The sequence below is a fragment of the Temnothorax nylanderi genome, unplaced genomic scaffold (genome assembly GCF_030848795.1).
Source record: "Temnothorax nylanderi isolate EJ_2023f unplaced genomic scaffold, tnyl_v1.0 TNYL_tig0027_pilon, whole genome shotgun sequence".
Taxonomy (NCBI): Eukaryota; Metazoa; Arthropoda; class Insecta; order Hymenoptera; family Formicidae; genus Temnothorax; species Temnothorax nylanderi.
Window position 1 is genome coordinate 218,820 of NW_027249089.1, and position 26,557 is coordinate 245,376.

The 26,557-nt window shown below is 36.5% G+C and overlaps 3 protein-coding genes and 1 long non-coding RNA gene across 6 annotated transcripts; 3 read left to right on the forward strand and 1 right to left on the reverse strand.

The window, feature by feature from the left end:
* Position 1: 1 nt before the first annotated feature.
* On the forward strand, positions 2-988 carry LOC139770041 (uncharacterized). Its single transcript, XR_011717671.1, has 2 exons — positions 2-248; positions 399-988. It is a non-coding gene; the product is annotated as an uncharacterized lncRNA (long non-coding RNA).
* A 1,113-nt stretch (positions 989-2,101) lies between these two features.
* On the forward strand, positions 2,102-7,868 carry LOC139770040 (uncharacterized). The gene is made up of 10 exons (XM_071701676.1): positions 2,102-2,245; positions 3,554-3,911; positions 4,069-4,330; positions 4,473-4,634; positions 4,704-4,794; positions 4,888-5,024; positions 5,347-5,479; positions 5,553-6,486; positions 6,595-6,694; positions 6,859-7,868. The coding sequence occupies exons 1-8, from the start codon at positions 2,102-2,104 to the stop codon at positions 5,601-5,603; spliced, it is 1,338 nt and encodes a 445-aa protein (XP_071557777.1). The 3' UTR covers positions 5,604-6,486; positions 6,595-6,694; positions 6,859-7,868.
* Positions 7,869-8,076: 208 nt separating this feature from the next.
* On the forward strand, positions 8,077-23,099 carry LOC139770043 (uncharacterized). Of its 3 annotated transcripts, none has more exons than XM_071701680.1 (3): positions 8,077-8,658; positions 17,291-17,604; positions 19,117-23,099. In XM_071701680.1, the coding sequence occupies exons 2-3, from the start codon at positions 17,307-17,309 to the stop codon at positions 19,419-19,421; spliced, it is 603 nt and encodes a 200-aa protein (XP_071557781.1). In that variant the 5' UTR covers positions 8,077-8,658; positions 17,291-17,306; the 3' UTR covers positions 19,422-23,099. The 3 variants fall into 3 exon arrangements, with proteins under 3 accessions (XP_071557781.1, XP_071557780.1, XP_071557779.1); XM_071701679.1 differs by lacking the exon at positions 8,077-8,658 and adding an exon at positions 10,962-11,196; XM_071701678.1 differs by lacking the exon at positions 8,077-8,658 and having other exon boundaries at positions 17,256-17,604.
* On the reverse strand, positions 22,467-26,127 carry Golgin84 (golgin A5). The gene is made up of 7 exons (XM_071701677.1): positions 25,831-26,127; positions 25,105-25,535; positions 24,462-24,909; positions 24,171-24,375; positions 23,840-24,079; positions 23,436-23,669; positions 22,467-23,364 (listed from the first exon to the last, which is right to left on the reverse strand). The coding sequence occupies exons 1-7, from the start codon at positions 25,974-25,976 to the stop codon at positions 23,305-23,307; spliced, it is 1,764 nt and encodes a 587-aa protein (XP_071557778.1). The 5' UTR covers positions 25,977-26,127; the 3' UTR covers positions 22,467-23,304.
* Between the last annotated feature and the right edge of the window lie 430 nt (positions 26,128-26,557).

Consider the following 26,557-nt stretch of genomic DNA (forward strand, 5'->3'; position numbering starts at 1 on the left):
GTTGGAGGGGGGTGATCTTGGCCAATCTTGGCTCACTTGGCTGATCTAGCGGAAGCGTCCCGTTTGATCAATCACGTTGCAATAAACCACCATTCACTACGACCGGAGAATGAAATTTTTCCACTGGATCAACCAATCAGCAAGGTGGACAATCGGCCATTCCACAGCGACCGGTGAAGTTTTCCCACTCGACCAGCCAATCAGAAGGTTCTGTGTTAAATTGGCCAATTGGCGACGTGAGCAATCAGGTACACTCGCTTTAACATTTTTAGAAATTTTATATTATTTTATTTTAACATGCAATGTGCTTATTTTTATAAATCTGTCTCTTATATAAATTATTTATAAATCTACAATTTAAACATAATAAAGCAGATAAGTTGTTTATTTCTTCACAGATATTGCTGTGCTGTTACTTATTCCAGCAATTTTAATTAAATAAAATATACAATTTCATGCTATTTATCACATGCCACACTTACATAAAAAAGTGAAATTAAGATTAATTTATTGTTAGATAAGAAATGAAGAAATTATACACTTCGACATATTGTTGAATTAATCGCTGATTAAATGGAGTTTGATCAAAAAGTAACTGCAAACGAAACAGCTTCTTTTTCGGTGGGTTTTGGAACGCGGTCGCTATCGATTACCATTGTTACCGACCATTACCGATTGTTTATTGACCGTAGGACGCAAATGTAAATTTCTCTAAAAGAAATTCTTTACATTTGCCGTACGGTCACGCCCCCTTAAGAAATATTACGGCTATAATAGCTAAAATAGCGATAATGACGATAATTCAAACATTGTATATAATGCAGATTATGCAGATAATAATTTCGAAGTTTTGCACAGATTAGTAACAGGAGATTATAAGACCAGTGTAATAATGTCCACGAGAATATTTAAGTGCATGAATATTAGCCGATCATAATAAATATCTGAGCACCGAAAGTTAATAATAATAAATATGTAAACGTCATAATATGTTTATTTAATTAAATATACATATTATATAATTATATTTAAAAAATGGTTACACAGTTTTATTTGACATTATTTTGCAATAATGTAAAATAAACTGTTTCTCCGGATTTCTAGTCATCCGAAAAATTAATGGAAATAATGATATTAAAATCTAAAAAATTTACACATTTCGTATCGATAAATTGAAGTGTCAAATTTTTAAATCCGCAGTCACGTTACACGAAGTAACCATTTACAAAGAGAGAAAAGTCTCTTATTACTTATATTGTCTACTGTATATTCTGCCCTATAATAAACGCGCTTTCTTTTCTACTGTTGATTCTTTATACACATCGCATGTATTTTTTTTCCTTTTAGAAAGCAGCCGCCTGAATTATCTTCTTTCTCGGTGAACTTTTTTCGTCTTGTTTTTCTCTTGATTTATCTTTAATGAGACTCTCGATCTGTTGAGCTCCTACGGATTGATACGCGCCGGTATGATTCATTTATTATTGTTAGACAGCGTGTGATATAAAATAGCCGAAAGTTAAGTTTAAAATAAATTATTTATCGGTCAGATTTTTGCGACGATTACGTGTCCCCTCTGGTGTTATGCGAACCTTCGTATAAAGCCGCTTATCGCGGCTTTTCGAGTCGCTCGACTTTCCTGCTACGCTTATCTTATATTTATCGTCGTGACACAACTCACATTAAAAAGTCATACGGTATCGCGAGAAGAAAGAGAAGAAGAATACATAATATTTTTAGCGCGAGTTTGGCGGCAAGGGGGACGGATATACGTACATGGACGAGTATTATCTCGTGTGTGTCACACCGCAGCAATTGACGTTTCGCGAAGTATAATTTCTGCGCGCGATGTCAATTCCTTTTCTTTGACAGGGAGAGGAGTAAGACATAAAGATATGTGCGGGGGACACAGCCGGCACGCGCGTTCTCCGACAACCCATGATTATTGCAGACAACGTTACTATATATGTAATGCCGTAACATCTTATTAGCGGATATATGCGCGCAATGTAGTACTTAGATATAGGAGAAAGTCCGGAAAATGTCCGGCCTGGATCTTGAAGGAGAATAACCGACAGCCGCGGGACAAAACCGAGCCGGGGAGATGCAGTCGGCTGTGAAACGTTATTACAATATTAACAAGAGCCTCATGTCGAAACTCGGCGGTTGGCCGACGCAAAGTAAATTCATGAAGATATTGCTGCCGACCATAATAACGTCATTTATTTTCTGCATCGGTTTTCTCGAGGTAAACTCCTGGCTGCTTTTTGCGCCGCGTGTCCGTGTAAAAACCGTTGTGCGAATAAAATTTACGAGAGAGAAACGGAGAGAGAGAGAGAGAATCTCCACGTGATTAGCATACGTACGACGTATTTTGGACGTGATGAGAGGAGCATATATATAGCGCTAATTTCGCAAAGTCGCCTTGTAAATGATTTGAGATAAAATGTCTTAAATATTCATACTTTGTGCCAAGAAATACTCAAATAGATGCGCGTGTGTTACTTCATATCGACTAAATATTTAAACTACTCAAATCTCAAAGCAATCATCGTGACTCACGTGGCAATAAAATTATGCGTCTGACTTAACACTGTGCTGCAAGTAATCGCGAATCATATTCAACAATTCAATATACCGCACGTGTAAATATTTAAGCAAAAATTCCAAAAAACCACCTTAAATAAAACTTTCTTAAAGATTTAAATGACTTTTTTTAGAGAACGACTTTCTGACAACTTTTTTTAAACTTCTCATAAATATCCGAGACGTATATGTAAATCTTCATGACATTATCTTGTCGAGTAAATAGTCAATTAATTCCGTTTGTAACGATATTATATAGGGTGCTCTAGATATCATCTTCTTTGGCCAATTTTAAGTTAACTTCTTTTTTTCGCAACAAAAATGCAACAATTAGGATTGAAAAACTAGAATTGAAAGCTTAAAGAAACTTTATTTTTAGAAAGTCTTTTTGAATTTTAATTGCTTATGGCTTATATAAAACACAGAATGCTATGAAATCTGTCATATTTTTGTTAAGAAAAAAAGAAGTCGATTTAAAATTGGCAAAAGTATGAGGAAAGTGCGGTCGATCTGGAACACCACAGAAAAAAAAGAAGAGTCAAATCAACCCTGATATACTTGTTAACTTGTATATACGAATATATAAAAATCTAATAACAATTCCAACTTTTTATTTCAACCTTTTTTTTCTTGAACCACGTAAAACTTCGTTTAACTATAAGTAAATGATTTCTCATTCAAGCAAGTTTTCTTCGTTTAACGCAATATATAATCTCATATTTCAAGATTATATATTCTTGCGTACATACACAAGTATATATCAGTGTTGATTTGACACTTTTTTTTTCTGTGTATATACATATCTACTATTTACGAAAGTTATCGAAGATAAAAGATCGTTTTATCACGTCTATAAAATTATTCTCGTCGCAATTCGTACACATCCGGCTATTTACATTGCTTTTAATGCAGGTAGGTGGAACGTTAGAGATGCGCAGAGGTGTTCGCAATTATTATCGCCGATTTTCAGTTTGTAAAACTATCTGAAACATGGAGAAGCATAACCGAGGACTGCGAATGTTTCATCATGGTGCTGATAACAATCGGCGGTTACGTCAAGCTCTACCTCATAGTTCTCAAAAACAAAAACGTAAGATTTCGCAAGCAGCGATCTTCTCGCTTCGGCGAGAGAGAAAAGACTTTAAAAAGAATCGCAAGAGTCGCGGCGGATCGCATCGCATATTCGTTTTTATTCCATGTTCCTCATCAGATAGAACGACTGTTGTCGCTCATCGACTATCACTGGCGCGTTTTCACGCATTCTCTGGAGGTACAAATTATGCACGAGTACGCTATCGTAGCGAGGAAGATGACGATAAGTTACGCCGGTAATAATGAGATAAATCACTCGCGTATCGCTTGGCTTTTAACGCCTGCTCATCACGTTTAACGTTACACGTGTCATCATGAATTGCACAATACATCCGATCTACTCGTCGATGCGTGTTTTTTTTTTTTACATCGTAATAATAACGCGAGTTGCAGTGATGATTTATTCGTTGATGAGCCTTTACATGCTGATCCCAGTGACGCCGCAATTATTGGATCTCCTCATGCCTCTCAATAAATCGCGCCCTTACAAGTATCTGTTCGATATCGACTACAGCTTCGACAGAGAGGTGTGTTACTATCCTGTATTACTCCACTCGTACTTGTCGACCGTGGTGACTATGAGCGTCATGGTAATAACCGATACGAGCTACATGTCGCTCGCGCAACACGCCTGCAGTCTTTTCGCTGCTATCGGGTATCGTATACTTACGTATATCACTTGTTTTTTTTTTAGAAGCTTTATAATTTAATGCAAAAGAACTTTTTTCTTCTTCTTTCTGAAATACTCGCCCGCGCCATGCCGCGTGCATGGATAAACTTTTAATCGTGCTCCAAAGGTGCCGATTGGAAAATCTGACCTCGGAGATAAGTTCAAAGGAAAATAATCGGCCCGTTAAGGATGCAGATGTAATTTGTAATGAGCGTAAATCGCGAGATTATGACGACGAGATCTATCGCGAACTGGTGCTTCTCTTGCAAAAGCATCAGCTGGGTCTTCAGTGAGTTTTGAATTTTTTTACCGCAAAAGTGTTTTGCATTCCGATTCATCCGTTTATGTGCCATTTCAGGTATGTCCGTTTGTTGGATTCTTTATTCGAACTGTATTCGTTTATGTTGCTCTTTATCACTATCATCGTTACGAGTCTCCTCGGAATTCAAGTGAGCGCGCGATGATATTAAGAGCTACGTGTTGCCGATCGGAAATCGTCTCGTAACTTCCTTCAATCAATCTGGAATTTAACCGTCTTGCAGATAACTGCCTTAATGGATCGTAAAGAGGAGATGTTGAGATATGTAGCGATGGTCATAGGTGCTTTCATACATCTCTTCGTTCTGAGTTATCCCGGTCAAAGGATAATGGATCATAGCGCAGATATATTCCACAAAGCGTAAATATATCGCACCAAAGTTATTTGCGCGATGTGGAGAAATAGAAAAAGAAATGTGGTAAAATGCAGATAGATTTTTCGGAAAAGAGCATTTAAAATTTCTTGCCTTCTGTTCCTCGGCAACGCAGAAGAGAATAAACTTGTTCTGTTTATTTCTTAACATTTTGCAGTTTTCTTAGGTGTTTTTTAAAATTATTTTATTTTTTTATTTTTTCTAAATCTTTTCTGCTCTTTTCAAAGTTTCAATGTTTCAAGGAATATTTGAAAGGAATTGACTGATCGTTGTAGAGATTGAAGACTACGCGTTCGATCACTGTTTTAGGTACAACATGGTGTGGTATAAAACGTCGCGAAGAACGACACGGCTATTGAGCATATTACTTTACAGGGGATTTGTGCCTTGTACGTTAACGGCCGGTAAAATGTACGTGCTGTCGATGGCGAATTACGCTTCGGTAAGAATGATTCCTTTCAATTCGTACAGCATTTTCAGTACTGCGGAAACACATAATCATTTTGAATTTTAAGATGATGCAGGCATCCGTATCGTATTTCACCGCCCTTTCGTCGTTCAAGTAATTTGCAGTTAAAAAAAGAAGGGAAATAAGATGTCGGATAATTGAACGATAAAATTAGCGCGATTTGGCTAATTTTTTATCATATATAAAATTCTAATTTTAGTAATATATTAATAGTATATATAGTAACTAATAATAATAATAATAGTATGTATAGTAACTAGTAATAATACTATAATAATACTATATATATAATTTTAGTAATATACTCGTATAATCTAATTTAAATAATATCTAATTTAGTAATAATTTTAATTCTATCGCGTAACAATGATAAATGAAATCAGTAAAAATTGACAAGCTATGAAAATGATAACGTACTTCGAAACGTGTTGTAGATTTATTTTTCGATTTTAAATGTTAATAAAAATTCAACGATATATTGTTATAATTATTAACATTTTTTTTTACAAAGATCTGATCTGTTAAACTAAAAGTAATTTTATCGTTAAGAAAGTTATTTGTATAGACATATCTTGTATGTAAAGACGTTTACGTGTATTCCCTGGCAATTTTCCCGTCTCTGGCTTCGTAGCTCAACACGCGGGTATTAAAGAAACTTTAACCTTTTAATACATCCAAGCTTGCTCTCCGACAATAAGTGACGTTTATGAATTTAATATAGCAGAAAATGATGATGAGAAAAGGTTATTTAGAGAATATTAATCGAGAGATATTATATCTATGAATTAACACACTGGTTTGTGACAACGATAAAAAGACGAAAATAGATCTTGAGACATTCTGCTTCATTCGTCGTAGTCTGAAAACGCATCAAGGAACGCTTTGCAATTAAAACAAGCCAAGACATTGTGAAAGGAGTTGACAAGATTTCATCGGAGAACCATTTCGTAAAAATCGAAAAAAAATTCAACGAACGAGCAGTAAGTACAAGAATATATTACTATGTATATTATTACATAAAACCGTTTAATGACATAACTGCAGCATATAATTCTATAATAAATAATTATATGTTTGCGTAAAAACAGTTGATCCCAAGAGCGAAGTGAAAAAGACCACTCAAGGCTCGCTATTATTGACGTACAATCGAGCACACAAAAACGGCCTAGTAACACCAAAGTTTACAAGGTAAAATAAAAAAGCAAATTAATTATTCGTTTATATATGTATAAATACGTGACTGCAGTTCGTGAAAGTACCGAAGAACGTTGGATCGGTTGGATCGAACGTCGAAACGTATAGGGTTTTAATTGACGTTAGATTAGATCTGATTTCGGTCAACTCTCTTTCAGGAATTTTCCTCCTTCTCGAGAGGAGATCCAGTCGCAGGTAAATAATTAAGATTTGCGAGAACAATAACAGCGCTCACTAAGTTGAGCTTATTTAATTCGAATGGCTGATATATAATAAAATTTTGGCGTAATTAGCGGAGATATGCGAACACTCGTAAAATTCGAGTCACGTCGAATTTCCATTGTTCCTATAACGCCGATCTCATTGTCAAGGCGAGTCAGACCGCTTGGAGAATTCGCGGAGCCTCTGTAGCCGCTAAAATTAACGGCTAAACTCGAAAAAAAAAAGCAGATAACGTAACTATATCAGAACATTCGGACGTGAGTTATTACGTCGAGAAGTGAAGTTACTCATGCTTATCTCGATATAATCGAGTTTCGCATAGTCGCAAATCTTTAAATAACTTTCATCGGATTATATCGATGTCATCGAGACCGAGAATGTCGCGTATTATCACGTTTGTCGATAACTTTAGAATTGCGAATCGTGCGTATCACGCTTTATGCATACGTTGCAACGATCGTAAAAACAGGTGCTTGCGTGCCTCTCGCGGATTTCTTTCTCCATGTATTTCCATATGTTTTCCATGTATTTTCCATATATATTTTCCATGTATTTTAACAGCACACAAATTGTACGTTTTACATCATAGCTATTATATACATAGACCCTTTGCGCCCTTGACGAGCGTTTTGAATTCTTCAACAGAAAAAACTCGAGATATTCTTAAAAGATAAATATTCAACGTTTACGACATTTACATGTATCGATTTTACAAACCTCTCTCAAAAGTAATAAATTTCTTATTTACTGAAATGAATCATCTATCTATATATTTTCTTACGAAAGTCTTATTTTTCACGGATATATCAAGAATTGATATCGTAGACGGATTGATACCGTAGATACGAATTTTTCCGCGATTTTACTGGGAATTCAACTTTCAAGGGCCAGTGGGTCTATTCTGTATAGCTCTTAACAACAGTTTCGTTGTCGTTATATTTGCGTTGCGCAGATATATATGGTAAAAAAGCTGCGCAACGCAAATATAACGATAACGAAACTGTCGTTATAAGAGTTACAGAATAGGCTCATAGGACGTATATCTTCGAGGATATCTTTCGCAGAAGTAGGTTATCTCGAAGTTCCGAAAAGTCTCGTTTACTTTAACGTTGACATTTCTTATATATACATACATATATTACAAGTTACGATCACTATACCCGGGTCGGTTTTCCCGCTCCGGGAAAACGGCTTTTTCCCGGGAAAATTTTTTTCCCGCCCGCGGGGAGACAATCTCTTTCTTTTTTTTTTTTTTTCTTTTCGCTCGGAGTTCAGATTCAGACGGGGGCTGGCTTAATCGCGGACCCGAGGTCGTCCCGTCTTGTCGCGGCAACATCACCGCGAAATGTCTCAACGACCAACACGGCGGACACGGTGGCGGCGGCGGCGTCGGGGACGGGGACGCGGACGGTGACGGGGACAGGGACAGGGGCGGGGGCGGGGGCGGGGGCGGAGGCGGCGGCGGCGGCAACGGCGGGCCGTTATGGTGGGGACGCACGTGTCGTCCCTTTTGTCATTGTGATATAATACATCCGAGTCAATTCGAGCCTTCGCCTCGTGTACTTCACCGACATAGCGCGCGCGTGCGTGACCAACGTTGGTGTGCCCTCGACACCACGGGCCGGAGTAACATGGCGACTGCTCGGCGTGGTTTAGTCGATTTGCGACCATCGGCGCGTGTAGATCAATGAGAGAGGGACGACGACGTTGAGTGACAGTTCTTCTTCTACCGCTCCGTAAGTATATAATATTTATATATGTATATATAGTGTTATTACGTATGTATATATATTGCTCTGAAAAAAGGGTTATACGCGGTCCGTGAGTTCTCGAACACTCCATCCGGCGTGTCGTTACACGGCCGAATTCGCGCGTCGGTCGACGCGTGTGGCGTTTTTTTTTTTCTTCATCTCCGTCCCGCTACCGGAAATTGCACGCGCCTCCCCGTAAGCCGGTTTCGCATTCGAAAGGATCGAACACGGCGACGGGATCACGGGATCACAGGTCGAGTTTCGCGACACGTTTCGAGGGGCTCTCGCGTTGTTCCGCTACCCCGCGTTTCGCTCGTGAATGACGCAAATGCAACAGGAGGAGAGAGCGCTTTAGTATTTTCCGCGCGATGTGAATTCTCGGTATTCGCGACAGACTCCAAAATATGACCTCGATCCCGTCTTGAAAAAAAAAAAACTGATTTTTTTCTCCTCTTTATCGGCTGTCCAATCCATTGAGCCGCGATACAAAATTTCGAGGTCAAAACAGGTCAAGGTACAAAAACAATCAACAATGATATAATTCAAATATTTTACCATTTCACAGATTTAGCATTATTCGTTATACTAACAATAGGAAATATGTATTATATTCGATTACACTGCAGTGATAAATACAGCATATCGTTATCAATTATAGGCATTCATAAATCATTTTACGAACAGAGCAGGATTCTAACAAATTCATTTTTCTCCCGTAAAATATCGCGGCATTTTTCCATCAGGATATTACTTGATCCTAAACCGAAACGTACAAAACAGTTGCTTTATTGGAAGCGATATAACTTCCGAGACGCTTCAGTGCAAATCTCTTAGGCATACACGATGCGCAAATAATCTTACTGTCTAAATATTAACTTACAATTTGAATAGATAAACAAGCGTAAGTTTTTATCGTCGCGCCGGTTAAATATTATGTAAGAATTTCCGACACCTAAAATGACGAGGTGGAAAGTGGAAATGATCTTACAGATATCTTGAAAAACTGAGAGTTTCCATTTTCGTGGACATATTGAATCCTTGCATACGTCGATAATCTTGGCTCGTCTTCCCCCATTCACGTCGCGGATGCGGTATCGTTGTTCGCGTGCAAGGTCCATAAATTCGCGCATGTCTGTAAAATATAATCTTTAGCCGCGAGAGCTGAGAAATCGGAGGAGAATGGGTCCTAGAGAAAATGGATGGAGTTATACGAGAGTAAAAATGAATTGCGCGTGTCCGTCCTTCTGCGACCTGCGACGTGCTGACTATAGAGAATACGCGCGGACACACAAGTTCGAGTCGTTGAACTTTGCAGCCGCCACGTGTGCTCTCCGCGGGCTTCTCGTGTGCGGAAAAGAAAAACGGGAATTCAGTATCTACAGTAAATTCGCGGAACGTGAGAAAAGGGAGCGATGTCGATTAACGCTGACGTTCTTTCCGGTTGCGTTTTTCCCGCAATCTTGAAGATTTTGTGAACGCAAACCGAAAAATATGCGAATATCTGTAAAATTTGAGTTATAAGTCGAATTCGAATTTTCTTATCGAAAATTGAAATTACGAATTCAAACTGATGGTTATCGTACTGAATAATCACTTGACTAAAATGCTGTTGAACTAATTAGCCGTTCGATTCGCGCGATTTTAATTAATTCGGAGGTAAGCGAACCCGATTGCTTTTGCTTTTCGAAATGTACGCGAAACGTATCCGAAAAGATTTATCGAAGGGTTTAATTGTTAAATGTGAAATGTAAAATCGAAAATAATTCATAATTGTTCTTCATATATACGGATCACACATATGCGTTGTTAATTACAGGTGAGTTCATAAAAGTCAATTTCGTAGGGACCGGAATACGTGCGAAATTCATTTGAATGGGAAGAAAAATGGAAAGAAAAAGCGGTTAACTGTCCAAATATTGAAAATCAATATCGCAATATCTATATCAATAACTGTTGCAACGATTATACGGAAAATTGGAAACACATTTTGAAGCTTCTCAGGTAACTGAGAACCTTTGAACAATTTGGAAATTATCGCGTATAGTCGTACTGATTCAGCTCAAATAGATTCGAGATTTTTTTCATACGACCAGTAATATTGTCTGCTAAGGCAAGAAATGCATTTATCGTGTGCGACTACGATAAGTTCAACTCTTAAATAAAGTTCAGTCAGATAATACACGTGACCCGAATATTTTTTCGTTTTTACTATATCTCGCAATGTGCTGGCTTATGTTTTTTACAGCTCTCCTTTGAATGGTATATAAACGGATATGAGAACGCTTTTACTCCAGTTCCAATTTGTTAACGAACGTGGCGATCGGTTCAATTAGCGTAATGCGTGAATATAGATATCTAGTCTGACAAATTACGATCTCGTAATAAAATGTGAGAGAACTCGGTTGGATATGCGGAAAAAAAATGTTTTTTAATAAAACTATGTCAGAGATAAATGCCCCGGCGTTGAATAAAAGTTTTGAAATGTGCAAAAATAACCGATATTATAGTTCACGATATGAAACGGTGCGTCAGTGTAGACAATTTATATATAATCTCGGAATTTATTCCTCGTATATTAATTTTTCGATATTTTACATCGATGGATCTGTAGACGCAATAACTCTGCGATGCATGTTTTTTTTAATATTTATCGTGCAGCTTGCAAAATTTCCAGTAATTCACTAGTTTGCTGTGCGATCTAGCGTCAAAAAATACACACCGTGTGTATCGTTGTCTCTAGTCTTTATCAATTTATCATGAATGACCTTTTCTTGAAAGATATTACGAGTTAGAGTTCGTGGAGAAGTAATTAATGACTCCATTGTCAGACATAACATGAAAATTATAAACAATTAAACTTTCATTTCTTCCGACTACAATTGGCAAATAATCATTCGATGATTGTCATCGTGACGATTCGACCATTGGCTGAGGTAATATTTTTCGCAATAAATTTAATAATTTAATAATTTAATTGAATTTAAATTATTTAAAAATGAGATGCTTATACGTATAAGTATCAAAGATTATTAACGTCTTGACGATTAATCGGACCAAAACCAATGGTCGAATCGTCACGGTGACAATCATCGAATGATTATTTGCCAATTGTAGTCGGAAGAAATGAAAGTTTAATTGTTTATTATATTGTTGGCGAATTACGAATGTATTTTCGATGAAAATTTATATATACGCTGTTCCATATTTCGCATCCTTATACTTGTAATGATAAATTCTTTAATCGATTTGGGATCCTTTCTTTCTCGATGAAAATATTAAAGGATGTATGCTATTATTTATCATAATCTTCTAATTTCGGACATTCCGTATCTTTATAATTCATATTAAAATATGAAGTCTGTTTGAAATTAACTAAAATTAACTAAGAAATCTATCTGCGTCTGCTTGACTCACGAAAAATTATAATTCTTTCGGTTAAAAATCGCCTCTGTCTTTCCATTTTTCTATCAAATTATATAATCTTTTATTTCATACCATTTTATTTCTATTCTTTTTAAAGTGAAATAAAATAACATAAAGATTTTTCATTCTTTTTTTCTTACGACGTTTTCGTTCATTCAGATAACTTATTAGACGTGAAACCGAAATGCAAAACGGGAAGAAAAAATGTAGATAAGTACAAAGCTTTTAAATAAATACTTAACACGAAAGTAAATTGTAGAGTAGAAATAGAAGTGGAATTGGAAAATTGTCAGAAACTAGAAAAATAATTTAAGTAGGTTAAAAAGAAATTTGCATGGAACGGTTATCAGTTTCGCTATGACGCTAAAAGTGAATTGTTAATAATATAATTGTATTAATTATCGATAAGTTCTACTTTTCAAAGTAGAGCGCAAAACTTTTTACAATATGAGTCTATCTCTAAACTGCGTAGCTCTTACGTGTATAGATTTATATGCAAATCTCTCCAACCACTTAATATGTGTGTACACTATAAATTCCAATTAAAATTCTGTTAGAGTAATCCCAATCGACATTTGCTGCGTCACAAAAAATCTTCCATTTTCAATGGCCAATTGCACAAACACTACGAGTATTTCGACATCCTCTGAGAGAAGAAATCGATTCCAACTTGGCTAAAGTCGTGTTTGTTTACGTGCAGAAAGTTTCTAGAAGTTGACGTTTAACGCACTTATCATACTTGTAATGACGCGCGTTGGGATTTACTCGTGAAAGTCACGAGAAAATCATAGAAATGGTGAAACTGAGCTGTAAGGCGAGAAGATAAGTTTGATAAATCTTGCAGACATGCAGCCGCAAATGCAATTAATAAATATAACTATGGAATGTATAATAAAATAACCCCGGTGAAAAAATTTCTCATTTTTCTCAGAAATTTTGTAAGAATTGAGACTTATGAAAAATTCTGAAAAAAATATGAAATTTCTCAGATACTTTCAGAAATAATTGGATGAGGATTCTCGGAATATTTCAGTACCCGCGGCATATGTATGAAAATTTCTGATTTTCTCATATTTATTCAGATTTCTACAAAGATGCGTTGGCGGGAAAAATCTGAAATATTTTATTATTATTTTGTCTGAGTTTTTCTGAAAAACGTCCCAATTCCAATATTTAAAAAATCTGAAAAATTCTGAGCATTCTGAAGAATTATAAAAATTTTCACAGAAATTCTGATTAATAATATATATAAAAAATTCTGAGACATTTTTTTACTAAGGAATACAGGAAAGTACAGGGAGTAAAAAAAGAGGTCCGACGAGAGGAATATAAAAATATAGAAAGCACCCTTCCCCCCATGCAGAAAGGTGCGGGCTGGCAGATTAAAAAACACGCGCGATCAGACACGATTAAAATCTCAGAACCAAAAAAGCTATCTATCAGGGTTTACTAATCACCGTTACGGATAACAGCGAAATACATATCAGTTATCACTTTCGAGTTCGATAAGACGCTCCCCTTCCCCCCTCTCCCTCCTTTTAAACTATCGTCCAGTCATCTATGTCTGGAATTACGTATTCCAGGGAGATTCGTATAGGCACGTTCTATTGAATATCCGGCCTCGCCCTGCGAGCGCCCTGCCCAAGGATCCGTTCCCCTCGGCCGTGAAAAATCGGCGACAGCTTCTACGCATCGTACGCAACGAGGCGCACGACGCCGCGCCGCGCGGACGCGTTTCCTCATTAACACGTGTCCCGGCGTCTCGGAATGATGTCAGTGCGCGCACGTGTCACCACCGACGTCTATACAGGTCGGCGCGTGTACGCGCGTGTCGCCGGGCGCGGAGGCAATGGAGGCATTCGTCCCCGCATCTCTCTCGCTAATAGAGCGAGCGTGCGGGGCAGGATGACGTAAGACGGCCTTCCACGTGCCCGCCCTCGTCAGCCTCGTCGCTCGCCGCCGCGGCCGCCGCGCGTGTATCGCTCTCTGCACGGCGCGGCGTAACCTTAACGCTTTAAACCGAGTTTTTCCCCGCGAATCTCCGCGAATGTGTCACAATTATCGCATCGCACACGTTACTTGCGTCGCGTCGCACGTCGCGCGCAGCGTGATTTTCAGCACCGTCGGCGGAAAGCGCAAAATAGATTGCTTCGAACGTGTTCAGGGAACGCGCGCGCGCGCGCGCGCGTTAATCACCGACACGTGCCAAAGCTTGGAAAAAAAAATCCTGTTTATGTGCTGACGAGTCGAGTATGTCTTCCTGAAAGAATCGTAAGACAGATTACGTATTCCACAGCTGAGTGGCGCGATTATTTATCTGTTGATGGATGGAGGCGAGTACGGAGAAACCCGTCGCTTTCGTCATATGGATATATCTAGTTCGATAAACTATGCGGTTTTAATAACGGAATGCAGCGAAAATCTGGGGAGATATACGGGCAAGAGATTCGAAATAGAACGTATTACACCGAGACTTTTAGAAATAAGCGCTCGCGGAATACTCGGAATGTAGGTTCTAATACGCTCAAGAAGAGAGATGATAGTGGTTGAAATTATATTTCACGATATCGCGTCGGAATAGACTCGTATATATAATCATGCGATTCATCCCTCGTAATATTAATTTTTCGATATTTCACGTCGATGGACGGCGATGAATAAAGACACTATTTTTAGCATCTTTCATTCTTATATGTTTTGAAAGATAACTTTAATACTCGAAGAGCGTATATACCCTTGGACGTGTGTGTGTATCCCCGATTAAGGATATAGGTACACTTCGAGAACTAGTTTTTCTTCGAAATATGTAATTTCACATTTATATGTACATATATTTTTTATTCGTCACATTTTACTAATATATATTTATATTATTTACTAACATATATTTATTAAATTATACATATAATTTTATAAATAGCATAAAATAATATATATAAATATAACAATATGTATAAAAAAGTATATATAATATAAATAAAATAAATAAAATTATATGATAAATAATTTTGTAAATATACATAAAATCTGACAAATAAGAAATATATGTATATATGAACGTGATGAGATAAGCACGGATGTAACGCAAGACTGCGCGGGGGGTCGTAAAAATTTGCGCGAAAATAGAGCGGCATAAATAATAGAGAGTGAAATGCAGGCGCGCGCGCGTGCCGCGCGATGCAGACGCTCTTTACCTGCTCGGATTTCCACGCACCACCGATGTGTCAAGGACTCCTTGTATTTATTTATCACGTATCATACGGTCGCGGATACGTGCACGCGCGCGCGCGCGCGCGCGCGCGCGTCACGCCTCGCACGTGGTGGAGGATTCGAGGTCAAAACAATCTCAAATATACGCGCCGCGCCACGAGTGGGAGTCGTGAGGCTTTGGCATTATTTCGGTGCAGGCACGTGCAGTGACGTCGGCGGTAATCAGGTCATCGCCTGCATCGATCGCATCGGGCGGCGGTGGCGGCGGCGGCGGCGGCGGTGGCGGAAGGATACCCCACGTGCAGGATACATAGGTCGTCGTCAAAACGCCGGATGTTATTCCGTAGTCAATAGCGAGACATTAAGAAACACGTCGGCTCGCTAATGACGCCACTCGACCGCGCGTTTTGCGGAAGTGATAACAACAATGACAGATCCATTGTTGTATACGTCTTTTATGCGCGCGTACGGATTTTTAGAAGTTCATCGATCCGCGATGACCGCGCACGAGTGCGATACTACTCTGTCGATTGACAAGTCAATAATTTGGAGATATATGTATTTTTCTTTTTAATATTCATAGCATGCGCGTTGGGTTGTGCGCATAAATGAAATTAAAATATCCGGGAACACGATTTGTCCATTTCGCAAATGCGACGTCTTCGCCGCACGCGTTTATGAAGCACCATCGCCATATATACTTATGTTGTTGGCGATATTTATGAACAAGTTATTGTAGAAAAAAAAACTTTAATAAAGTGATACTTTTTAATAATTATCTTTTGGAATAAGAATTCCAAATAAGAATTTGGAATAAGAAAATCACTTTTATTACTTCTTTAAAAAAATGAGATGGATTTTGTTGAGAGAGAGAGAAAGGAATGCAATATGGATGCGATATTACTTTTCCCTGCTCAATGTAGATTTATTCTAGAACGTATTTGATCGTTTAAAATAGAACTCTGAATATATCCCGAATATAAATAAGCCAAGTGACGGGAGAGCAAATGGTTGTACAATATTCGCGCAATTCTGCATGAAATGATCAAATAGATTCTAAAAGTTATGACTTGCGTATCGGCGAAAAGTTAATTATCATTATAATTATTTGAGAAATAATGTCGTACTTTTTTATGTGAGAACACAATTTATAACATTTTATTAGAAAATTCATTTTAAAACATTTTGTTACGCTGTTTCATAATTCTTTAAATAACTTTCAGTAATAAGAAATTTACGATAATGAAAAAATACCACGAAATAGTATAATAATCAAAACTAGCATGTTTAGTTTTAATGCAATTATATATTGATTGTGTTTTGTGAATGGATACTAAAATTGATATAATATTCACCGAAATATTTCGTCTACATTACGTTATTCTTGCTTTTATTAAACGCTACTAACTCGGAAACGCCCACCTAGGGTGATTTTTACACCCCAGTGTCGAAAAAATGGAGCTTTCGTAACAGTAATTACTTTTATCGATCGAGAATCCATACTTATTACCTTTTATTCGAAGGTTTCGAGACCCAACCCCCCGCATAATAGAAAAAAAAATTATGTAAGACCTGCAGTATTATATAATATATATATTTTTTTAATAACTATTCTTTTTACGAACCTTTAAATATGCAATCCCACATCAAAAATCCGCAATACAAAAGCGTTTTATTAATTAATATCTCCATTTTTATGTGCATCTTTCGTTTTTTAAATATTTTTTTGTTCCTCCTTACTTTTTTCAGAAACGTCGAGAAAATCTAGTTCAGAATGTTGAGTAAATCTACATATATATTGTCCTCAAATACTAATAAATTATAAAACAATCAAAAATATGCAATATATAATTATAATAACAATGATTTTGAGATATAAGAATCACTCCAAATAATGGTCACCCCAGGTGACCATTTATGCAAAAAAATCAGGCGTCCGTTTCCAGGTCAAATATCGTACGATAATGCGGAATTCATGTTTCAGGATTCTCACACCGAGAATGGCGCCGACTATTTGCGTAGCGGAGTTCCCGATGGCGGGTACCACCGTTAGCACGCTCGTTCGCCGCCGACGAGGATCCGAAAACGGCGCGAAACGGCGGAGATTAGCGTTGGAGGAGATGCTGCGTACCGGGACGATCGTCGAAACGCTCGTACCACCCCGCGAACATTGTTCACGGAGACTCGACCACGCGGATACGGTCCCGAATTGTTCCGTCGTGAAAGCGGACAGAAGCGAGGAGTACCCGATGAATGTCGACGAGAATTACAGACGACACGTTGCGGAAAGAAGAAAAGGTAAAGGGATCGCTAACGCGACATTACTTACGCGAGATATTTCATTTTATCTCGGAATTATTTGAGAATTTTCAGCAATCCTCGCGGCAACACGCATTTTCGATTCGAGTCGCTCAAGCAAGCAATTTCCATTAAAGTGCTTTTACTGCTTTTTCATGTTGACGCTCGACGCTCATTTTCAGCGAGCAAAAATCTTCAGAAATAATATTTTTCATTTATATACATATATCTGTAAAAATATTACTACTTGAAGATATTACTTGAAAATAATTAATTCAAAGTCCATTTTTCATTGTACCGGGACGATCAATGACGATTCAGCGACAACGCTGATGGATATTGAACAAATTCAACTTTATTTCTTTGACGCTAGCGTCAAAGCGAAATCACGTGACCCCAGAAATAATATTTTTTATTTACATATATATAAATAAAAAATATTATTTCTGAAGATTTTTGCTCGCTGAAAATGAGCGCCTTTTCAGTGTGAAAAGACACCTTTGTGGAAAGAGTCCTGTGAATTCATTCGAAACTGAGAGGCACAGCTGACAAAAACAAATAGCACGCTTTACAGGGAGGGTGCACTTTGAAAATGTAATCCACGTATTAATTTGTAATTTTTTTAAGTAGATTATTTTCTGCTATTTGCGTTTTGAGCTATAAAACATTTTTGGATATATATATTTAAATTTCTGAAAAATAAAAAGATTATATATCTCCCACTGTTAAAAATGGATAAGCAATTTTAAAAAATTTGTCATTCTTATTTGATTTGTCATCAAATCCTGTCATCAGGATTTAGCACCCTCAGCTTGTAGCCTTGATTTAAAATAGACAAAGCTAAATCATTCCAAGAAATGCAACGCCAAATATCAGGTGACCAAAAGAGTTCGTTTTTCGAGAGCATTTCTATGAATTATATTGTTTTATGTTGCAATAGTTGGCAAGTTCAAACCTGCGTCATGACGCACATACTAGTCGATCCAGTACCTGTACGTTAACTCGTTGTGTTAATTTCTCGAGGAATTTTGTTTTTAATAAAAAGAATTGCACGAACTTCTTTTAATTATCTGATGACATCAAAACTTTTCAAGCGCTCTCCTACAGAATCATGTTTTCCGATCTTTATGTACCTTTTTCTTCAGAAGTACTAAATCGATTTTATAATTTCTTCCTTAAAATCTCTTCAGAAATGAACTATGATTTGATCACGGTCAGCATAAAAAGAAACCGTAATTTTATAAAAAGAAAAAGAGTATATAAGAAACAGATAATTTGAATTGATCCAATGATGAGAAAAAGGAAAAGGAAGATAGACAATTTTGCCCTGTACTTTCGCATCTGCACCCTCCCCGTTAGGATGATAAAGCAAAGCTTGTCGAAGTTTTTTCCCTCCGCGAGGCAGTCTTCGTAATCCTCGTAAATCCCTCGCATTCGCTCGATTCATCTTATTTTCGCGCATTGTACCCGATTCACGAATTCTCGACTAACGTTTCTCAATCGTTCCCGCAGATCTCTTGAGCATTGTCATACGCACGATAATTCTCGTACGGCGCAATCGTATCCTCCAGAGGCGTCTGAACGCGTTGCGGGCGGAAACGCGACGGTTCCTCAGTTCCGTGTTAAATAATCCGGAGGGTCAGCAACGAAGATCGCGAGTGCCGTCGCATTCGGAGGACTCGTCCCCCACGAAGAAAGCCGTCTCGACGAGAGATTCGTTTCACGGAGCCACCTACGGTTGCGATAATCGCGACCGCACCAGTGACGAGTCAAGTTCATCCGATAAATCCGAAGATTCGGACAGGAGCGAATGTTGATCTTTCACCACCCGAAGATTGATAACTTCTCAACCGGCGCGTAAATAGACGGTGAGTCATTTAGGCGCCCGCCACCTACTCCGCGTATGTAGACACACATGTTTGACTCTTTAGATATATTTCAATACACTTCTCTTCGGGAGAAGAGACTCCGACATAGACTCTTCTCCTGTTCTGCGTAATGTGTAAAAAAAACAAACTGACAAATGTATTCCTATAAACAATGTTACTCTGCAGGGTCCCAGTGTCTAGAACTCAAGTATCATTAGCTTTCACGTACGGAGTACTCCAGAATTAACGGAAAGTGAACTTGCAACGTTATCTCTTCGTGAAATTTTAATTTTTTTCGTTTGCTGGAGAAATTTGCATCAATCATCTCTTCGAAACTGGAAATTGAGAATGAATGACTTTTCGGAAATTAAGCTTTAGAGGCTAATAAAGTGACGGGATTGACATTCGCAAATGATAATTGATAAATAATTATATTTGTCGCGCGTTATTGAGATGAATTTAACAGAGTTTTGAGGCTCGATTACGCCGAATATTAGAACGTGAGGAATTGAGAACGATGCCATTCTTCGATAATATCGATGAAAAAAAAAGGGACTTTCTCGCTACTTCCAATTTTACGGAGGAAGCAATGCTATATATCCAATTTTGTCTATTCTGGAACGCTCTCTCCACCTTCCGTATTCACGTTACGATATCTATAGTATTTAGAGCGATAGAGGTTTCACTGATCAAATAAATTGCTTCGCGTTAACAAGTTCGATCCAAACTTTAGACTAAAGAATTTAATGCTGCGCTGAAATGTCAGAACGAAGCTTTCGATGAGAGAAAGAGACGAGCGATTTCGCTGTGCGCGGCAATTTGTATAGAATAAGGGAGATCCCGGTGTAATCGCGTCTTATTACATAATAATTCTGAGATATAGCGAGGAAAATTATTCTTGGATGTTAATATACGCAGGCAGAACTCGTGCACTTTTTTCCAACTTTTTAGACTTTCACACTGTTTCAGATATCGAAACAAATGAGATTGCTCCTTTTGGAGGATTTAAAATTAACCGTGTGTCAGCGACAAGTAATCCTTGATTAAACGTCAGTAACTTGTTAAACGTTTAGATGGCATGAGCATTTAAAAAAGAGGGTGTTAGTATAATCGCTTCGAGTAGTGTAAGATACGGGAAGAACGCCATTAATTAATCTAGTTCATTAGGATCCTGGCAGTTAAGCCTTACACGATTTTTCATTGGTAATCGATTATTGAGAGGTAGAATGGTGGTTACGGAAATCAGTCTGCTATTGACAATGCTAATTGATGCTGAAGTAAAGGAACGAATAATGTTACAATGTTATACGCAATTCGATTTACAAGTTACACGTTAAAAAGCTGTTTTGAATAATCGAGACACTTTGCAATGCTAATTTACGCTTTGATTTCCGGTGATTTCCGCTTATCGCAGAATAGAACATAGAAACGTTGGGGAAACGTTATAATTAATACATTTCCGGGCCCCGTTTACATTTGTATTATCTGACGTTTATTGTATCTTTAGATATTTCTGAAACTCTCGAAGGTGGACGGGAAGGAGTTACATAAATATAAAAAATGAAAAAAGTACGATGGTATCCAACTAAAGAGCAGCTGAATAAAAACTTTAACCGATCGCTGCTGGTTTTTGAGTTGGAAAACAAATTTTACGAAATTTTCAACTCTTTTTCATTATTTCCAATCATCAACGATGCTGAATAAAACAGTTGACGAAATCGATTTTAATTACCGTCAGCTTATTTATCTAAATAATCGAGATTGCCGTTAAACGGCTAATGTTTCGAAATCAGAAGCGGTAATGATGTATAATGTAAAAATGTTAGAATTCTCGTAACATTTGCAAATCCTCGTAACATTACTCGTACAATATTGTTTCGGTATATACTATGTAATCGTAATAATATTAGAGTCACAAAGTCAGTTGAAAGAAGATTTTCTCTCGAATTTTTGATGGAACATTAGCAACATCCGATCTAACAATTTAAACATTAATCGAGCGTACCCTGTTACTGTTACATGGCTGTGAAGTCTGTATTTACACCCACATTATCTTCTTTGCAATATTTTACCTAACTTGCGTGGCTGTTTTGTCAAACAGATTTCTGTAGCTGTACTAAGATACGTAATTTTACGCGAAAATTTTAGTTTTATATGTGCGTGACAGTTGTCATAGATAATCACATAATCGTTAACGCGTCGAGAAATATGATGAATTCTTTTTATGAAAAAGAAAGAGCGATGGAATTGATATTTACGGCAGAAATTAACACCAGGTCACAATAGACTTAAGTCCAGTCGTGAATAAATCTCCAATGCTTATAAATACAGTCTAATACTTTTCAGCACTGACTACTTTTTGTGTTTCATAAAAAATGTAAGCTAGGATCATCAATTGCATGCTTAAGATTAGAACAAGCTTTGTCAACAATTTTTATGTGATATTCGTCCACTAATTTGGCGCACGACGTCCAGCTTGACGTATGCAAAATTTTTGGAAATTTTAATTTAATTTCAAATTGACGATTATTTCACGAGTTTAGCTATTAGGAATGATGATGTAAGTATAACATATACCTATAAAGAAGAGATTTGATATCTCTCATAAGTAACAAATCCTTATTTATTTTATGATCGTAGTGTATTTTGAGATATCTATATAACTAACAAATTGAAAGCAATGTTAATACCGCATTTAATCTATTTTAGAATTGTGTGATAAAATCTCATAGTACATATATATATATATATATATATATATATTTCAGGAATATAATTAATAACTTCATACTGAAAGTCATGTGATAAATATCCTTTTAGCATTATTCAATCAAACTGTATGCGAATAGAGAGAATTTGTGCCTAAGGTGCATGTACGCGCTACTTTCCAATCACTGGAGCAATACAAATATACATCTATAATAAGCGACGATTAGATAATATTTAGATTCAATGTAGTGATTAGACCTAATGTCTGTCGTAATATTTACTGTATTTACATTAGATAAGAATATTTTATTGTCGACATGATTACAAAATATTTTATGAATTTGATCTTACATATGAGATGGACATGTGCGTATGTGTATGTGTGTATGCATGCATATGTGCGTGCGTGCATGCACGAGAATAAACCCATTATACATTAAATACATTAAAAAATGTATTTAATACATAAAAATATTTACAAATAATGTCTTGTCATATCACTGTGCTTAATTATTTCTAATATCGCTATTGGAAAAAAACGGAATCAAATATTGTAATAAGAAATTAGTATTTAACAGAGCAATATCCATAATTATATCGTATATTAATATATTTTGTATAGTTTGTATGACTTAAAAATAATTGAAAGAGTATATACTTGGTATATATATTGCATTCCCCAAAACTTTAAAGGAAGAACAGAATTTTTATTATTATAAAAATTTTAAACTCGATTATAACTAATGATTATATTATTGCAACAAAGTAATATTGTATATATAATAACTTATTTACACCCTTCAATTCTACACCAATTTATTTTATTTTAAATGCTGCCCATATATATATTTGTAGTCTTGTAACATTATACCCTTTTAAATATGTAGTAAAAAAATAAAGACAATTTTACAATCATAATACTTTATGACTATCACTGATTTATCACTATATTTCATTTGAATCTTTATTTAACAATAATTTTATAGATTAAGATATGCTATGTTAAACTGTACAAGATCTAATCCCTCCTCAAATATTGCTTTCTGATATTCACAAAAATTGTGAAATTCCTTTAAATATATATCTTTTTTTTTTACTTTAAGATTTGTAGTACTAATTTTTATTAATGGGCTTCCGGTGATTGAGATAAGAGAACCACCAAAACCCACAAATGGAGTAGTGCCTATAAAAATACATATTGCGTTTTGTAACAGTATTTATATTATAACAATTAATACGTATGCGTATACTTACCATATAAATCAGTACTAAAATTCTAGCTAATGGATATCTCCTTAAAAATACTCCTGTTCGAACACTTATAGCATCCAATGAAGAATAAGCTCTTTTTACTCTTCTAGCAACGCTGGTATCGAACGGTGTTTCTATTAAAAACGTGGGAACTTGAGCTTTCGCATCGTCCGTATCGTTTATATTATTGTACGATATGTTTCTCCGTAAATTGCCTGCAGCATTTCTATATTCGTGCTGTTAAGAAGACTGTTGTTAGTATGTACATAAACACCACAAAAATATACTTTAGAGGAAAACATATTTTAAAATACTAAATTTTACAATATCAAAATTTAAAAAATTTTATTTGTAAATATATCAAACAAAAAAATTCTCTATAAAAATTTATAAGCTATTATATTTACCTCAATCTTCTCAAGCTGGAGACGTAATGCATTTCTTTCTGTCGTCAAACATTCCAATGCTTGCTGTTTTAGAACCAGAGTTTGGGTAAGAGACGCTATTCTCGAATCCATTTCGTTGCACGGCGTTGTCGATACAGATAATTGCAACTTAAGCTTAGAAATCTCCGAATTCTGCTTTTGTAATTGTAAACTAAATCCATTACGTTGACTAATTAGTTCATCTTTCAAGGATCTTGTTTCCTAAAACATTTGTATTTTCAACCCTTTTGATTTATTAATTCAATGACTTAGAGATGTGATATTTGTGGAGATGCAAAAAAATGTGATTTACTTCTGAACGCAATCTTATATCTTCTTCCGCTTCTAATCTTCGACGTCTTTCACTAGCAAGAATCTCTTGATTTTGTAGATTTGTCTCGGCTGACTTTTGTCTTATCTTTTCCAAGTTCAGATCTGCATTTATCAACTCTTCCCGCAGCATTTTCAGCTGCTGACACATTTGCTGATTTTCCTCCCTAACACTGTCACGTTCCTGCCTGTGATTTGATAAAATAGATTATTAAATCGAGTTCATAGATCGACTGTTAACATTACACAGTTGTAAAATGTTAATTGATGTTACTTTAATTGATTCAACTCCATGATCGTGGCTTCATCCATAGCTGTTGGTGCGTTGCTTTTCAGTTCTGTTATGAGTTTTTCCTTTTCTTGTAAAGTTCTCAGCGCTCTAGCCTTATGCTGTTCCAATTCAGATCTAATCGAGTTTAATTCCTGCCTTTTCCTGTCAATAACAGACTGCAAATCTATTATTTGCTTTGACTGCTCTAACTTTTCTACTTCCAAAGTTTTCAACTTTTCATTTAAAACCACGATTTCTTTCTGACAGTCTGTTTGTTTCCCAGGGAATTCATTTTGTTTTTCCAGGTGCCTTTCCATCTCTCTTGTATATTTTCGTTTGTTCACTGAATCAATTGGATTATCTAAATTATCCGTTTTTACACTGTTTGATTTTATTTTATATCTGGGCTGGGGATAGAATATATCTGAATGTTCTTCCGCATTACTGTGTTCTACAATGTAAAAATGCAAAATATATGTAGAAAATAATACGACAAAGTGAGTGTTTATTCCGCCAATAATATTTTCCAAAAACCAAATATATTTCCTTCGACAACAAATTGGCAATCGAAGGAAATATATTTGGTTTTTGGAAAATAATACGCTACAAATCAAATTAATGTAAAAATGTAAAAATTAAGATGTACCATTCTGTATAGCTTCTGTCGTTGACTTATCCAGATTTCCACAATCCAAGGTCTGCACTTCATTATATGGATATAAATTTGCATTCTCCGTATTTATCTCAGCGTCTTTATCGTCCAAAGCATTGGGGACCATTTCTATCGAAACATGAGACGGAGTTGGACTAATCCGATCACTTTGAATCGATAGATCCGAGTCTGTATCGTCAGTGGGATGTTCTACCAATAACGATGAAGTAGTTGACAGTGATTTATAGGATTCCGCTGTTCTCTTCGGACTCGGGTCAGGCGTATTCAAGTATGTAAATAGCGCGTCCTCTTTAGGTGCCGTTACATTTAACAGATTCACCGACGTTAAACTTGAAGTAGGAGCTGCATAGGGAATATGCTCCGATAATCCCAATAGAGGCGTCTTGGACGTACTTCCATTTAACCTGAATCAAGAGAACAGCTCGTTATATTTTCGTGCATTTTTTTACCTCTGTAATATACGTTCATATTTTTAGAATATATTTTTTTCATTGATCGCTTTTTCATTAGCATATATGTTTAAAACCTGGATGAAAGCGCAAGTGACATTTTGGTAGAATAAATAAATTATTATTCATATTATTTTACGTTGTGTACAAATAAAGTGAAATGACGAATGACGAATTTCACGAAGTGGTCAACTAATCCAAATATTCAACCAACAGTAATAACCTGGGAGATTGACATGAACGCAATTACCCAGATTCCGGAGAGAGCCACGTAACTTCTGACAGATGACCCTGCGGCATCTCGTATTTATCTTTATTCAAGACGGCCGCGGTGTTTTTGTCAATTTTATTTAACAGGTTCTCTGCCTTATCAGCAAGACCGGACAGCCAGGCCATATTGACGCGAGGGCTGATAAGAAATGTCCGGGAAAAAGCGAATAAAACCGTGTCGCACGTAACGACTCCGACAAACCATACCACACTCCCGAACGCTACACGACAAATGACAGAACACAGAACACTGGCCGTAGGCCGTAGTAGTCGTCGTAGAGTGACGTAGGGGCAACGTGTTCGCTTCAGTTGCACTCTCCCGCACGACCCGCACTCGCTGCACTCAAACGGAAATTGTAATCATGATAAAAAATTCGCGAAACTCGATCTTTTCATCAATTTTTGAACAAAGATCCATAGTGGATCTTTTCGCTAGAGTTTCTCAAATAAAAGACGCCGTCCGCAATTTTCAGATTGATCATGGTATGCGGTTTTCAAAAATGTTCGAGTTTATGTTATTTTGTAACATTTTCAACATACAAATTTATTTTAAGTATGTAAGATTTATCTTTTCTTCTGTTCTGCTTTCTTTGTATATTCTATACATATAATTTTTTATTTTCTCAGAATAAAATATATTATTCCAAATTATGAAATGCATGTAATATAATGTTTATAGTGGAATTATATAGCTTAATTTTGAATTA

What these genes read in the sequence shown, in the direction of transcription:
- LOC139770043 (XM_071701678.1), top strand. Translation starts at nt 17,271, where the DNA reads ATGCGGAATTCATGTTTCAGGATTCTCACACCGAGAATGGCGCCGACT. An exon ending in CGTTGCGGAAAGAAGAAAAG is followed by an intron (nt 17,605 to 19,116) that starts GTAAAGGGATCG and finishes TCGTTCCCGCAG; the next exon opens with ATCTCTTGAGCATTGTCATA.
- Golgin84 (XM_071701677.1), bottom strand. Translation starts at nt 25,976, where the DNA reads ATGGCCTGGCTGTCCGGTCTTGCTGATAAGGCAGAGAACCTGTTAAAT. An exon ending in ATATAAGATTGCGTTCAGAA is followed by an intron (nt 24,080 to 24,170) that starts GTAAATCACATT and finishes CAAATGTTTTAG; the next exon opens with GAAACAAGATCCTTGAAAGA. An exon ending in TCCAGCTTGAGAAGATTGAG is followed by an intron (nt 23,670 to 23,839) that starts GTAAATATAATA and finishes TCTTCTTAACAG; the next exon opens with CACGAATATAGAAATGCTGC.
- LOC139770040 (XM_071701676.1), top strand. Translation starts at nt 2,102, where the DNA reads ATGCAGTCGGCTGTGAAACGTTATTACAATATTAACAAGAGCCTCATG. An exon ending in GATGACGATAAGTTACGCCG is followed by an intron (nt 3,912 to 4,068) that starts GTAATAATGAGA and finishes CGCGAGTTGCAG; the next exon opens with TGATGATTTATTCGTTGATG. An exon ending in AAGCATCAGCTGGGTCTTCA is followed by an intron (nt 4,635 to 4,703) that starts GTGAGTTTTGAA and finishes GTGCCATTTCAG; the next exon opens with GTATGTCCGTTTGTTGGATT.